General features: G+C 49.3%; 1 protein-coding gene across 8 annotated transcripts in view; it reads right to left on the bottom strand.

The window, feature by feature from the left end:
- The window catches only part of SLC8A3 (solute carrier family 8 member A3), a 119,690-nt gene that overhangs the window by 2,909 nt on the left and 101,964 nt on the right, over positions 1 to 14,817 (bottom strand). For 7 of the 8 annotated variants that reach the window (XM_051622159.1, XM_051622158.1, XM_051622161.1 and 4 more), the window contains 3 exons: positions 10,171 to 10,188; positions 1,671 to 1,795; positions 1,128 to 1,227 (listed from right to left, as the gene is read on the bottom strand). In XM_051622159.1, coding sequence (XP_051478119.1) covers positions 1,128 to 1,227; positions 1,671 to 1,795; positions 10,171 to 10,188 — 243 coding nt within the window. The remainder of the gene's footprint in view (positions 1 to 1,127; positions 1,228 to 1,670; positions 1,796 to 10,170; positions 10,189 to 14,817) is intronic. The other variant, XM_051622163.1, reaches the window with a different exon arrangement.

Here is a 14,817-nt window from a genome sequence, read left to right as displayed (position 1 = left end):
TGGCCACCAGCAGCACCCCAGCAAGAAATGCCTTATCTGTGTGTGGGTATCAGCAGCAGCACTGCTGCCCCTTGGAGGGTGTTCCCTCCTTAGCCTGGAGGGCCAGGACAGCCACAAGGCTGGAAGCACTGCTGGTCTTTGTGCAGATACAGCAGAATGAAAATAAATTGGTGAAAGAGAAAGCAGGTAGGGAGCGCAGAGCAGATGGCATGAGAAGAAGAGAGATGGAGGAAGAAAGGTGCAGGCCTGCTTGCTAAAAGGGTGGAAGTACTGTTTCCACAGAAGCATTTTCTCTTAATTGCTATAAAGAAAACTGATAACCCACACCTCTTCTTTCAATCAGAAGCAGCCCCTGTGGCCACTGGTGACAGCTCCTGCTCAGCTGCCCGCCTGCTGCCTGCAGGCAGGGGTTGAACTAGATGATCTTTCAAGGTCCCTTCCAACCCCTAGGATTCTGTGATTCTATGGCTGGGTGGAAAACAGCCCTTTGGGAAACATTCCAAAGCATCAAGGAAAAATTCAGGAAGCTGCCAGAGTGTCATTAATGTCTGCTCTGTGCCTGCCTGGCTCTGGAAGCAGTGAACTCTTCAGGCTCCCCAGGCAACAGCTGGCAGATTTCCGGGCCTTTCCCTCCACCAGCTGCTGCCTCATGGGGCAACATCTCCTGTCTGCATGTGGCAACTCTCCCTACTTCCAGGGACTCCACTGGCCGTGGCAGACAGGACACCTTCCAGCAGCAGGAGCTACCTGAACAGGACAGCACTGAGCACACCAGAAGCCAGCAGCCCAGCCAGGACAGGATTTTGCTGCCTATACACTGCTCATCAGACCACTGAAGCAGTAGGAGCACCACTAGCAGAAGTAGTGGTGTCTTGGTATCCTGGTATATTTGAAAACTGGTATCCTGGGTGGCTCTGCACCAAAAGATGGATCTCCTGGGCTCCCAGCTAATGCATCTGCAAAAGCCCACTATATTTGGAGCGGAGAACCGCTTTAGACTGGCTTTGCTGATGACCATCTGAGCACCACTGTCCAGGCAGACACTGTCTCCTGAGCCTGGACAGATCTCATCCTAGACTGCACAAACTCTGGGGATACTAGTGTGTGTTTTCTGATGTCCTTCTCACCTGCACTGACGGTAATGGCCTCCAGGAACTGGTCCCTCCAGGAATGTGTCCCTACAACCAAAGCCAGGTTTGTCTTCTTAATCAGCTTGTCCACAGTGCTCTGTTGTGGGAGTAAAGATGCATAGCAATTAAACAGTCTGACATGACAGGAGTTGGACCCACCTTCTCCCTGGACAGGCTGACCCAAATCTCACCAGAGCCTGCTTCTTTGCCATCCCTTATTCCAGAGGAGGCTCCTTCTTCCCTTGCTCCTGCCTCACCAAAGACAGCTTTGCTTCTGCCCTCTCCCACACACTGGCTGCTGCTTCTGGCAGGGCTCCCTTGTCTTCCTCCCTTCAGCTCTTCCTACCAGCAGCTGTGTTCTCTGGAAGTTCTTGTAGGCTCCCCCCATACTTTATTGCATTATATGCTCCTTTTCATCTTCCAGCAGCCCTTTCCCTGCATGTGCAGCCACCCCCAGCCTCCTCTGTTCTGCTTTTCATAGCTGCTCTTCAGTGCCACAAAGCTTTCCCCTTCTGGAGGACACCTGAGACAACTACTGACCTTGAACTCATAGGACTCCTCAATGATGACTTCCAGTTTGGGATGCTCGCCAAGTATGGGTTTGCCCATCTCTGCAATCCTCTTTGCTTCCTCCTCTTCAACGGTCAGTTTCCTCTCAGCCACCTCTGTGAAAGCAAGGCCACACCAAGCTGTAGACAGCAGCCCTGGAGCACTGGTTCCCTGCAGGGGCTTGTCTGCAGAGCCTGAGCATGGGCTTCTGCAGCCCCTTCACAGCTTGTTAAGCCCACATTGCAATTTGGGAGGCAGTGGTGGGGGGCTGGACCACAGAAACAAAGGCCCAAGATTTCTGAATATCAGCTAGTCACCAAGACCATACTCAAAATGGTTTTAATTTATTAAAACAAACCAGAACAAAACAAAATAAATGTTTCTTCAGCCTGTACTGGTGCTCTTGGATGACAATTACCCTCCCATCATCCCTGCAGCAGCCACATCCTTGGGGAGATGCAGGTACTGTTCATTCTGCCATTTGGCACAAGCATCCTTTAAGACAGGTTTGATGCCCTGGCAAGTTTCCTGGCTTGAATGAACAAGAGACATGATCTTTTTATTCCCCTTAGATTAGAAAATCCCTGTTGGCACCCTGTGCCACTCAGTGTTTGGTCTAATGCTCAGACAGACACATGCAGTCACAACCACACATGCACACACATACACACTCCTAGCATTTGGAAAACTGAACAGGAAGAAGCAAGTTAGAAGTCAAGTGGGTTTTTGCTTTCATGTTACTGGATGTTTAGTTTCTGCTGGAGGAAACTAAACCAGGATCCCAGGTCAGCAGATGCCACCACAAGGCAGGAGATGTGCCCCATGGGACTGCCTGGGAGGTGCAGCATGCTGAGATGACCTTGTGTCAGGCTCACCTTGCTGATGCCCTAGCACACCCAGGGAAGTGCCTGGGGAGGTTCTGGTTGCCTGGGCAGCAAGTAGTAACCCAGTCAGCAGGAACAGTGCCCTGACACTGTCCCAGGCCCTGACCCAGGTCACATGCCAATGGGCTCTCTGAAAAGCCTTGACATCTCAAGAAAGAGGTTGGGTTTCCCCTGGCTTTCCCGTGCCAGACCAGTTGGGGCATACGAGCTGCAGCACATCACCCAGCTGAGCTAGTGCTGGAGCTGGGGCTCTGCAGGGGTATCACACATGTAAAGCATCTTGTTCTGGCTGAGCAGTGGATCAGATATTTCCCAACGTTTCCTGTAGAGTTTACAAACACTCCAGGTAACACCTTAGATGTGTTTAATCCCATGTGGGCTCCAGCAGATCTCATACTCTGCATCAAAAATCACACAGAAATTATAAAGTCCCTGTGAAATCTAGTTATGAACTCTGCCTTCTCTTCACCAACCTGCCTAGATTTAATGCAAAGACTGTAAACCTTGCAAGACCTGCAGAGTTGATAAAATATATAATAACTCCTGTAGCAGGTGACATTATTATAACTCATCACAGAAGCTGAAATTACTACATCCGTCATCTGAAATCAATGACATACATCAAAACCATCACTGTTTAGCTCAGTGTACTCTGGATTTGGGAATTCCCAGAATTTTACAAACACAGGGAGCACAGCACCTAGAGAAGAAGATGGGCAATGCAGGATGCCAGGGCTTGGGAGGGGGGAGCCTTGGAAGGGCAACTACAGGCAAAGGCCAAGCAAGCACGGAGAGGAGGAGGAAGCTGAGCTGGGGATGCACAGAAACAGGACAAAATGGTCTGTCTTACACTACACATGGAGGCACGAACTGATGACCATCAAGAACAAGATTCAAGTTACTTATATTCACTTAAACATGGAGTTTTCCAAGAGAGAGCTTGAGAAATTCCAGTCTCTGCCTCTACCTGGAAGAGTATGAAGATGACAAGCTGTATCCATCATCAAACATGCAGGTGCTTATATGCCAGTTGCCAGACCATGCACATGGCTCTTTCCTGTCATAGCTCCACCATATCCTGAGGCTCAGGGGAGGAGGCACCCTCAGCAGACGAGCCCAGCATGTGCTGCTGGGTGCTGACAGTACTGAGAGAAAGCACAGCAGCCACCCCAGAGGGGCTCCAAAGCTTGGGCCTGGGGACAGTTGAGCTCACTACAACTTCTGCTGGGAAGCAGATGCATCAGAAAGGTGGCAGGTCACAGCTGGAGGTCCCTTAGCTTCTCAGCCACTGGCTACAGTTGCACAGCACAGAAAACAAGTATCTGGAATCAGAGGAGCCCTAAAAATGGGGAATATTGGGCAGAATTTCCTCGGCTCAACAACTCCAGGAGAAACAATGCAATGAATGTCAGTCCTCACTTTAACTGATTTGACAAAAGCCTTTGGCATGGCAAGACAACACAGAGCCTCATGTAAACATTAGCTATCTAGGCAGGGCTGAACTGCAGGCAGGTCTGTAAGCACACGTAGTGCAGAAAGCCTTCTCCTCTCTGTAGGCAGTGGTATCCAACATGGCTTTATCCTAGAACCTGGTGTCCTGCTTATGTTGGTTTATGTACTTGTGCCAGGCAGGACAGCGTGAGACCCAAAACCCTCCCCTGAGAAGAAAGACCTCCTTCACCTCTTCTATCTGCAACTAAGGCTTTTGGGCTGGCTGCATGGGAACTCTTGTGTCTGTGGCAGGACCTTCAGCTGCTGGCAGATGGCTTTGCTGCCTCTGCAAGCCACTTGTGGCTTACTTAATGATTTGATGGGAATGACAATCACTTGCCAGGCAGCTCTTAGAGTAAATCAAAGGACATGTCCAAGAGTGGACAGAGAGCCGTGGTGGCCCCAGGGCTGGCATCAGCATAAGCATGGGACTGGGAACCACCAAAGTCAAAGTGCTGGTGCTTACCACAGCACTGAAGGGCTGTGAGACTTGTGCTACTTCAGAGGGCACCTTTTCAGCAGACTAAGTGCCACCAAAGGCACCTCCAAGCCCTAGGTAGGCCTCTCATAGTGAAGGGACAAGCTGACCAGAGATGGAGACCTGCAGCCTACTGACAGTATGTGAACTGAGACATGAATAATGGAGGCCCTGCTGTCACCATGCAGCTCCTCTTCAGTAAATACAGAGAAGTGGGGCACAGAAAGAAGAAACACTGTTGCCAAAGGAGGCACGTCAAGCATGTCCTATGGGGGCAGATGATTGAGTACGCTCACAGGTTGTCTTTCAGTATCAGCTGCAGGAGAACAGACACAGGCAGCACCTCCAAATGGGTACCTTGCAGAAATGTTAATAGAGGAAGCTTGCAGAAAATGAAAAAAGGAGGTAATTCCTTCACACCTCATTAAAAAGCAGTCACATTTTTGAATGTACAACAGGAAAGCAGAGCACAGCAACCTGACCAGCTTCAAAGGTGCATCTGAGAACACTGAACCTGGCATTGTATTTTTACTGAGCCTCTGTCCTAATGTAGGAGACAAACTGAGTTTGAGTCCCATGTCAATATTGTGCTGGATTTTGGTCAATGTACTCATGCAAGCCACCTATAAGTGCCACATACCAGGTGACTGTTTGTCCTCTGAAGTTACAGCAGTGCCATTTGTGGCTGGAAGGGGAACCTTAAGAAAGCACTGGACATGTGTCTTGTCCCAAGTTATACTCACTATACATGTAAGGGGAGAGTTAAGCACCTCCAAAGAGCAATGTGAAGCACCTACATGAATCCACCACTTCTCCCCACTAATCAGTGCTGACCTCTGCAAAACATCATACCTCTTTCTGAGGTTCCCATGGGGTGCTGAGGACCGAGTTGAGCGCTATGTGTACAGAGCCAACAGCTGAGAGGGAATAAACTTGCAAAATTCCAATGGCAGAGCACACTCCTAATGCTTCTGCCTTCCAGAGAAGCCCTTCAGTCAGTAGCACAGAGCACCTTTAGAGCCTCAGGAGGCCAATGTCTCTGCAGCAAGGGAGCATGCTCTCATACAGGCTATGGTAGCCACAGGCCCCCATCTCCTGAGGGACTGGGTATAAGGATGGGGGTCTTGGAGGGCTCCTCCAGGAAGCAGGGACAGGCATCAGTGAGGTGTGCCATACATCACCCTGGCATGTTAGCCTGCAAAGATGACTATCAAGGGCTGTGATGAATAAAACACAAGGGGCAGGGAGGAGAGACAGACTTTTAATTTGGAAGGTCAAGTCTGTCAAGGTGAATGCTGCCAAGCTGCAGCTTAATTATTAACTAGCCTGATTTATGTTTGTCTCAGCATCAGTACCTACTTTTCAATGCGGATTGCACCCTGGACTCCCCGCTGTCAACCCCAATTAAGCCTGATAAGGTCTGGCTATTCCAAGCAAGAACAGGAGCTTGCCAGGACCTCCTGGGCTGCCTTCACCTCCTCCCTGAAAATGGGAAGGCAGGGAGAGAGTGGTTCCCTAAACCCAGCCTGCTCTGGAGTGTAAGTGTGGGCTACCATCGAGTGCTAGCGACCTATCTGGGCCACAGGCACGTGCACAGGCTGCTGCACCAGGTGTTGCACCAAGGTACTCTGCTCCTCGTGCCAGAGAGCCCACAGGTTAGAGGGGAGATGCTACCAAGCAGGACTGGTAAGATCAAAGGGTGGGTGGGAGGAATGAGAATTAAGTCTATTTTTGCCCAGGCTACAGCAATGACTATAGCTGACACCTTCTAGGCACTGGACCCAACACTTGCTTGCAGGAAGCAAGGAAAGGCTTTTGGTTAAACCTCTCCATGCTCTCACTTATTCTGCCTCATAAAGGGTCAGTTCAGACCCTTAAAGGTAGGACAGATGCAGGGGGGAAGCAGCAGCTCCTAGTTATGGTCCTGCCACTGCTGTGCCTGGCAGCCCTGCCACCCTCAGCTCTCACCAGTACACCTGCAGGGCCATCCAGGGACTCAATCTGCAGCTATTTGCAAAGCACGTTCCAACCTACACATGATAGGCAGTTTTTTGGGCTCAAAATACTGTAAGCAGATCCCCTCCTCTAATTTTTTTCCAGGGAAAATGGGAGTACTGAGCAGTGTTCCCACATGACACATTTCTCCTGGAAGGTAGGTACTCCATGAGTTCTAGTTCAGTCTCCTTCAGACTGGGGAGACCAAATAGGAACTGGATATTGCCTGTGGACCTTAGGACACATCGTGAATCAAAGTTAGATAGAGCCCATTTCCATGAGCTAATCTGGCCACTACACCTTCTGAGCTGAAAGAGGCAATGGGAAGTCCCTGTAATACCGTTAGAGAGGTAGCTACCCATCACCGAGGCAATGCTGCAAGACTACCAAACAGCCACAGGCCAGTTTTTATTCCCTGTCACTTGCTGAATAAATTGGATTAAAACCAGCAATTCATGAAAGATTGCTATGAAGGCCATTTCACACCCCTCGAGCTATCTCATCTCCATCCATTTCTAGAGCAGGCATGTATCTGCGTGAAGGTCACCCCTTCTGGGGACTGCACTGCTAGGAAGAAATTAAAATGACAATTAAAATGGGATTGTTGTTGTTGTTGTTTTGGGTTTTTTTGTTTTGTTTTTCATTGCTGCTCAATAAAATATAACCCTGGCTAAACAAAGTAAACAGTGAGCACGAATGCGTTCTCTCCAGAGCACCGTCAAGCTGTCAGTCACAAGTGGGGAAGACTACTGGCTAAAAGACACTCTGGCTTTGGAGGTTAGCATATGGATATGCCCTTTACTGAAACACATGCACACGCACCAGCAGCCTGGGCTGCTTTCTAAAAAGGGAGGAATCTGCTTACTTAGCCCTCAAAGCTATTTTTGAGGCGCGACAGATCCCATATACATGCCCTGGCGTCCTTAGCGCTAACTGGGAAGCCCTGCACGTTCATGAGAGGGAGGCTGAGGCACAGGGCTGGGAACTGCACATTATTGCACTGCTGGCTCTGCCTCAAGGTTGCTGTTGACATGACAGACCCCGGCAGGCCAGTCAGCTGCTGTCTCTGCTCCCCACTGCAAAGTGGACCCATGAGTTCTAATGCATAAATAAATGTATTTGGAAATACTTTCTTTGATCTGGGTGAATATGTGGAAATGTGGATAGAGAAGTATTTAGATAAGTCCTGATCCCTTTAAATATGTGAACCTCCTGAGCCCAAAAATTTGCAAGCCAAGGCTCTGTTCAGGCTTTCAGTGACTTTTGCAAAGGCTGCAAAGACCACTAGAGCAGCTCATCCACTGCTGGCAATAGCAGGGACAAGGCGAGTAGCTATGCACTTCGGTATTGAATATTTCCCTGCATAAAGAGTATATGGAAAGATCATTGCTGGCCCCAAAACAAAAAAAAATATGCAACAGAGAAGTTAAAAAAACCCCACAGGTTTGACTCTCAAGTCACTCCACAGCCACCCTGTAGTACTGTGGTCCTCTGTAGCTCCAACAGCTGGCACTGGACACTTGGCCAAGCAAGGCTTTCAAAAGCTTTGCACAGCCTTGCAAGTCTGGCTCAGAGAGCCCATCTGGAAGAAACAAATGCTGAGCTGAACCTGTGCCAAAGGCTCTCCCCTGCCTTCTGACTTAGCCTTGTGTAAAATTCACAGCCCTGTTTTCCCAGGAAGGGTTCTGCAAGGCAAAGAGGGGGGACAGATCTCAGATCTCCCAGGTAAGGGCTGCTGGGACAGGAGAGGCATTTTCATTTGGGCTCATCCATCACGGCACCCCAGGCCTCCTGCAAAGCAACAGGGCCACAGCAGTATGCGAGGCCATGTCCCAGCTGACCCCAAGGGGGCTGCTGAAAAGGTGTCAGGGGAGGGGGATCACCCCAGGGCTGCAAAGGAGAGCCAGAGCACCCAGGGAGGAAGCCCTGAGAAAGTGGCACAGCCTGGGAAAAGCTGTGCAAGCTGCTTCAGGAGGGAGGGGACAAGTGAGCGGAACCAACAGATTCCACCAAAATGTTCAATAATGCAGGTTTTTTTTTTACAAAGATTCCTGTGAGTCTGTGTAATCTAAATCTAACATGGCATGGACTAAACGAGGACATCACTTCTCTCCCAGCTGATTAGCCGTGATTGCCGCTGAGTGACATTCCAACATGTGCCTCTGTGGCAAGCAGGGCTCTGCCGCTGGCCAGTCACTGCTTCAAGCACATGTAGGGGCAAAGCACCGCAGAGGGTGGCCCAGGACAGCCTGGCAAGGGGGGGACACCCTAGGGACACCCCCTGCTGCCCCAGATAGAGAGGAGACGTTTCTTTAAAAGCAGCTTTCAATAGCTGGTGACCAAGTTCTCCAATAAGAGCTGCCAAAAGCAATCACGCTGGATCAAAACAGAGGGAGGAAAGCTATGTTATTTAAATAGAAATTATTTGGTTCCCAGGGTTCTGATCAAATTAGGCAGCTACTGAATTAAAGCAATGAAATTACTGGGAAGGAGGCTGTACTCAACTTATTTCCAGTCCTCCCGGACCTGAAGAAGTAACAAAAGAAAACATCAAAATCGCTCCAAGGAGTTTTCCACAAACATCCTAAGCTATTATTTGGGGAACTGGGGACTTCTGCCTGCCACTAGCAGTTTCCTAATTAGCCCAATAGCCGATGGGTTCAGGCCATCCCCTGCACAGCAGATTTGGCATCCTCCAAAAAGCAGCAGAGACTGAAGCTTGTGCGGCAGATGCTGCTCCTTTGATTTGCAGCACAGCTCAGGCGTGATGAACACTTCGGTTTTCAGCTCTGCTTGCAAACCTGTCAGACTTGAGCTTCTCTCTGCGCCCTGTATGCCTTGCCCTTATCTTTTGACAAATGTTTCTTTAGTGCAAATTCAACTGTAATCATATCTGGAATTGAAGGAATAATAGAAAATACAGGAGGCGTACATCACACCGCAGTGGGATCAAGAGAGACCAGCCTAACAGGGATTTTGGGCAAGGAAGGAGGGGGTCTCAGTGTTAATAAATGTAAAACCCTGCCATGGGAAGGAGATGAAGAGTGCAGAGCCAGAGCTGAGGGTGAGAGGAAAAAGGTGTTGATATTTAACATGCCCTGGTAGTGCTGTCCTGGTGCTGGGTGCACCCCTGGGATCCTCCAGGATGGGAGGTGGAAAGCACCCGAGTGTATGCACTGCAGGGTGATGCATGGCTGGATGCTGAAGGGGAACCCTCTGCAGCCCTGCAATCTCACCAGCCCCAGACAACACTGCCCTGTGCCCGAGCAGTACCACACCTGTGCAGAAAAGCCCTGTGCTCCCTTGTGCATCAGCACAACCCAAGCCTCAGAGCTGACTGAAGAGAGGGTTGTGTCATGGCCCTAGACCAGTCAGAGCTTCATATTCTGCTCTGCAACCCTGGACGGGTCATTTCCCAAAACCCTGGGGAAAAATCTGGAATATGGTGAAGGCTCTTAGACATCTATCAATCAACCAATCACTATCATGTTCTTAATACATTGCCTTTAACTAGTTCCTGCTGGACATGAACACCATGAGCTGGGCTTGTCCACAACTCAGCAAACACAAACATGGTGGGAGCTGACCAAAAGGGATGAAAACAGAGCCAGAGCAGGCAGAGGAAAGAAGAAAAAGCACTTACCTTGGGTGAGCAGCAAGGCTGTGGGGAGAGAAGAACACGAGAAAGACAGGGAGAGAGAAGAAAAGAGGGAAACAGTTAATATCCTGGGGGACAAGCTGTTTTGCAGATGACGGGTATCAGTGAGCAATGGACATGGCGCAAGGCTGCGTGCGAGCTCGCCGGGGCCACGTGCTGGGCGCAGGCTGGGGAGCAGACCCTGAGGCAGAGAGATGGAGAGGAGCCTGGTGACTACTGGGATGCTGGCTCCCCAAAGTCACACCCCCCCCAAGCAAAGGCAGAGGAATGGGATGTGGATGGGGAGCAGCGGGGAGTGGAAGGGAAAAGTGTGGGGGGGGTATGGTTACGCTTGCCATTGGGGCCTGTTGTGATCCAAAGTGACCTGAAGGCATGGGAGGTACCCCTGCTTCAGCTGGGGGCTGTGTTTGTGGCCAGGCTTGGCATAAACAGGGAGGCTCTCATAAACCTGTGGGTAGCTGAGAAGAGAGGGTGGTAGGGTGATGGGCAGCTCACTGAGAAGAGCATCATCAGGGAAGGTGTTGATGAAATAGGGGTTGGCATCCAGTGTGAAATGGGGCAGGGGGTAACACAGTTGTGCACCATCCCCCAGGATGCCCTGGCTCACCTACCCCTATCCTGTGCCCCACAGGTACTGCTCCCAGAGGGTCAGGGAGCACAGGCACACCTTAAACGTCACCACTTTGAGTCCTTGTGGTTCTCTTTGCACCCAGGTGCTGGTCTGCCCAACAGTGCTGCAGGGGCACTGTTATTTCTGTGGGATTCAGCTGCCTCCTGGGAAATGTGACCACACGGTCCTCTGAGACTGAAAGTGGAAGGAAGGCAGGGGAAGGGGGAGAAGGTTCTTGGCAAGGGATGACCTTACCCTGGCTTTCCATACAGGCACAGCACAGCCCTCTTGCTGCCTTGGGCAGTGACCTCCTGGCCCTCTCCTGCCTTGATTTCCCCTCTCCCAAGTGCTGTCACAAAGAAACACCTGCCTGGATCCCTCTTAGGTGTTACCCCTAGAAAGCCACAGCCTGCACACAAATTTCAAACTAACTACAGGACAGTCCCTATTGCAAAGAACACTGAACCCTCTTCAAGAGAGGCCAAGCACCAGCTCTGTGCCTTAGCCTTGTCCTTCAAACAGCAAACCAGTCCCCAAAGACTTAGTTGCATGTGATGATGATATTATTTTACTAATACTTAATGCCATGCACTGTGAGCCTCAGAAGTTCAAAACACTGCACAAAGACTGAGTCAGTATTAACAAACAGCCCCATTCGACAGATGGTGAAGCAAGCAAAGAGAGGCTAAAGGGAACATTTTGCAAACTCAGAAGTGGGCTGAAGTCCAAAAGTGCTAATTTACCTAGGCTTGCCAGTTCAGGCCTCTGAAAAGCAAGATGCTTTTATACAGAGGCACCTAATTGTATCAGTGTTGGTTTGAAAGTGATTTCCTAAGCGATTTGTCAAAGGTTGTACAGCACATCAGTGGCAGAGCCAGGGAAAGTAATCCTGAGCTCCAGCTCCCAGTCACATCTCTGCTCCGTCAGGCAGCACCCATGGGCACAGCTTTCCTGACCACCTGTGGAGACATGCTGGCCCAGTCAAGATCTTCATCCACCTATCCATCTCCTCAGCTGGAAACATCCTGGGCACCTGGGGTGATCTCTGCTGTCCACACAGGCTGGTAGAGGCACAGGGAAAGGGCCAACGAAAAGGCTTCTTGCTGAGCATCTGTCGTGTTTCAGAGTCTATCCCATTCAAGAGTAAAAAAATCTTTGGGGCAACCATTCGTGAATATGTTCTGCAGCACACACAGTGCCACTGAACCATGAGAAGCATGCAACCTGTTCTGTCCACACCATCTCCTGTCCTCCACACAGCTCTGCCTCTAAGTCTCCAACAGGCTTGTCACTGCTCCTTATAGCACCGATCTTGAGTCTCCTTTTAGCTCCGTCCTGCTGCAGCTCCATGCTACCCTGTGGCCTCTTACTATTTCATGGTCTTCTGGTTCTCCAGACAATGTGAGGAAATTTAATTTGCCTTTTGCAATTACAAGCATTACTACAATGCATCAATTTGGTGTTCAAATTTAATATAATGAAATATTACTGGGCCCCTAAGCTATCACGGTTATTAAAAAAAAAAATAAATTGTTGGTTCCTCATGTTTTTTAAAACTGTTTTTCTAGTGCTCTGGGATTTAAGTTTATTTTTTTATTCCCATTTGCTTTTGAGCCTGCAACAGAACTATTTTTCTCCCTTTCACTTATGATATGATACATGAATATTTGAAGAAGCCTATAAAGCTATGAATGAAACATCAAGAATATAGCATGCAGAAAGCCAAGGGATTCTTTTATCTTTATATTCTGAGTGGATGCTGTGCATGCAAGCAAGAAAAAGATTTCATGGACTAAAGCTTCCTTCCTGCACACACATCTCCTAATGAGCCCTTAGCCCTGACCTGTAATGTTTCCTGACAGTCCATCTGGGGATGCTGTAACTGCACCAGCCCTGCTGATGGCCCCTGTGCTGTTCCCATCCCAGGCTGCTGCCCCCATCCCAGGCTGCCTTCCTCCATCCCTCCCCAGGGCACCTCTCCCTCTCCTGCGCTCCTGCTCGGCACATCACGCTCCTCGTGGGGCCAAGCCAGGCCACCTCGTTGCTGTTGGCATCTCAGGTAGTCCTAGAGGCTTGACATGCATATTCTTAGAAGGGAGCTGCTAAAATTAGCTCCACAGTCATATCCAAAATAGCAGTCCCAAGTATCCCTTACCTAATCCTTGCACAGCCTGAATGCAGCCAAACATCCGTGCCTGCAGACAGGGTGATGCTCACTCTTTCAGGAGACCCAAAGCCTTCAGCTCTGGATCCCAGTTCCTCCTTTACTGGGATTTCTCTGCCCTGCAGGCCTGGTTTTCACTAGGCAAAGCCAAAATTGCATGCATGAACTCTGCTTTCCTCTCCACCCTTGGAACAGCACAATTTAGACCTGAATTTAGCTGCTAAAAGCTAATTGCTAATAAATTATTTCATCTGCATGTTTTCAATGTCCTTTGGGGTGAAATCCTGCTGGGATGTGCATGTTGGTGTGGGTACAGATCAGGACTTGAATTCTCTCCTGCTCTAACTCTACTAAGGCCAAAGAAGGTTAAACCAAGAGGAACTGGGCTTGGGATGGGAGCAGAAGAGAAACTGGGCTATCCTGTAAATCCTGTGCTAAATATGTGTCCCAGACTTTTTCTAAATAGTTAAATACCTTTTCCTACTGTTTACCTTGGAGACATTTGTCCACTCCGCATGCTTTATTGAGGGCTCATTCTTCATTAACATAAATCTTTTCTAATCGATATCCCTAAAGACTCCAGGAAGCCACTGCGTAGATAACAGGCTCCTTGTTAAAGGCCTGGTATTTACAGAGGGAACTGAAATGAGGGAAAGAAGACTGGATTTTGAGGAGACCCTCAGACAACAAGGAGTCACAGGCAGCCAAAGGCAAGGAAAATACACTGCCTGCACCCTGTGCACACCCAAAGGACCTCAGCGACCACGCAGACTGTGGGCTCCGTTTTCCAAAGAGGTAAGGATCCTCCATCTTCCAGATGTAATTGTTCACAGGCTCTGCCTCTAGACTTGCTCATAGAAGTGAGCAAACTGTTTCCCTAGCGGACTGTGAAGAGCTATAAACAAGCTAAGGCTACAAAAGGGCAGAGATTTTGCAGCATTAACCTGAATGCTGTTATTATTGAAGTCAATAGCAAAGCTCTTGCAGACTCCAAGAGACTCACCTCCATCAGGAGAATCAGCAGTGTTCAGCTTAATCACAGAGCTGCAAGCAAATTATTAAACCTTTGGGGAAGGAGGTAACAGCAAGCTAACATTTCTTTGCAATTCCCATCAGCAGCTAATGGAAGAAGGAGTTTCTCAGCATCTGCCTGCACTTTAGCAAACTGCAGCTCGTGTGCTCACGTATCAATGCAGCTTATCCTATCCAGGGACGGACCTCTGTACCAAGTCACGTAATCCCATCAATATTTTGATATAGATAACTTGCTGGATCAATCCAAGCTATGAATCCTTCTTCCTTCGCAGTTTAATCCTTACCCTGCAAACTCCCATCCACATCCTCCCTCTGGGGCATGAAGCCTTCCCTTCAGGGGTCCCGACACTTGTTTAAAGGAGATGTGTTACAAGATTTGTCCACACCAGTTGACTCTGTGCTAGGAGAGCTGAGAAGACTTCAGACAAACTCTTCCCAAGCCAGGTCATGCCAGCAAGATGTTTATTAGTGCTTGCCAGCCATCTGTGCTCCCATTTTCAGTGAAGTCACATCTTGTGGGAGACATGCTTTCTGAAGCAAAATTTTGCACTAAGGATGCCGAAGCCTTTTACAAAGCACTACCCTCAAGACTCAGCCTTCATGCACCAGCCCTGAGGTTGAATCTTCCACCTCTGTGCCATGAGCTGAATTCTCATGAGCACACTCCCAACTGCCCTCGTGAAACATAAAGTTCCAAATACTATTTTCACCATTACCTGTTATCAAGTGAAATCTTCCAGAGTAGCCTCACTTGCCATTTGTGCTTCACCACTGGCACAGGTCATCCAGGGAAGTTATGGATGCCCCCTCTTTGGAAGTGTTC

This window comes from Apus apus, chromosome 5, assembly GCF_020740795.1.
Source record: "Apus apus isolate bApuApu2 chromosome 5, bApuApu2.pri.cur, whole genome shotgun sequence".
Lineage (NCBI taxonomy): Eukaryota > Metazoa > Chordata > Aves > Apodiformes > Apodidae > Apus > Apus apus.
Note: the sequence above shows the minus strand (reverse complement) of the source record. Positions and strands in the feature narration are given on the sequence as shown.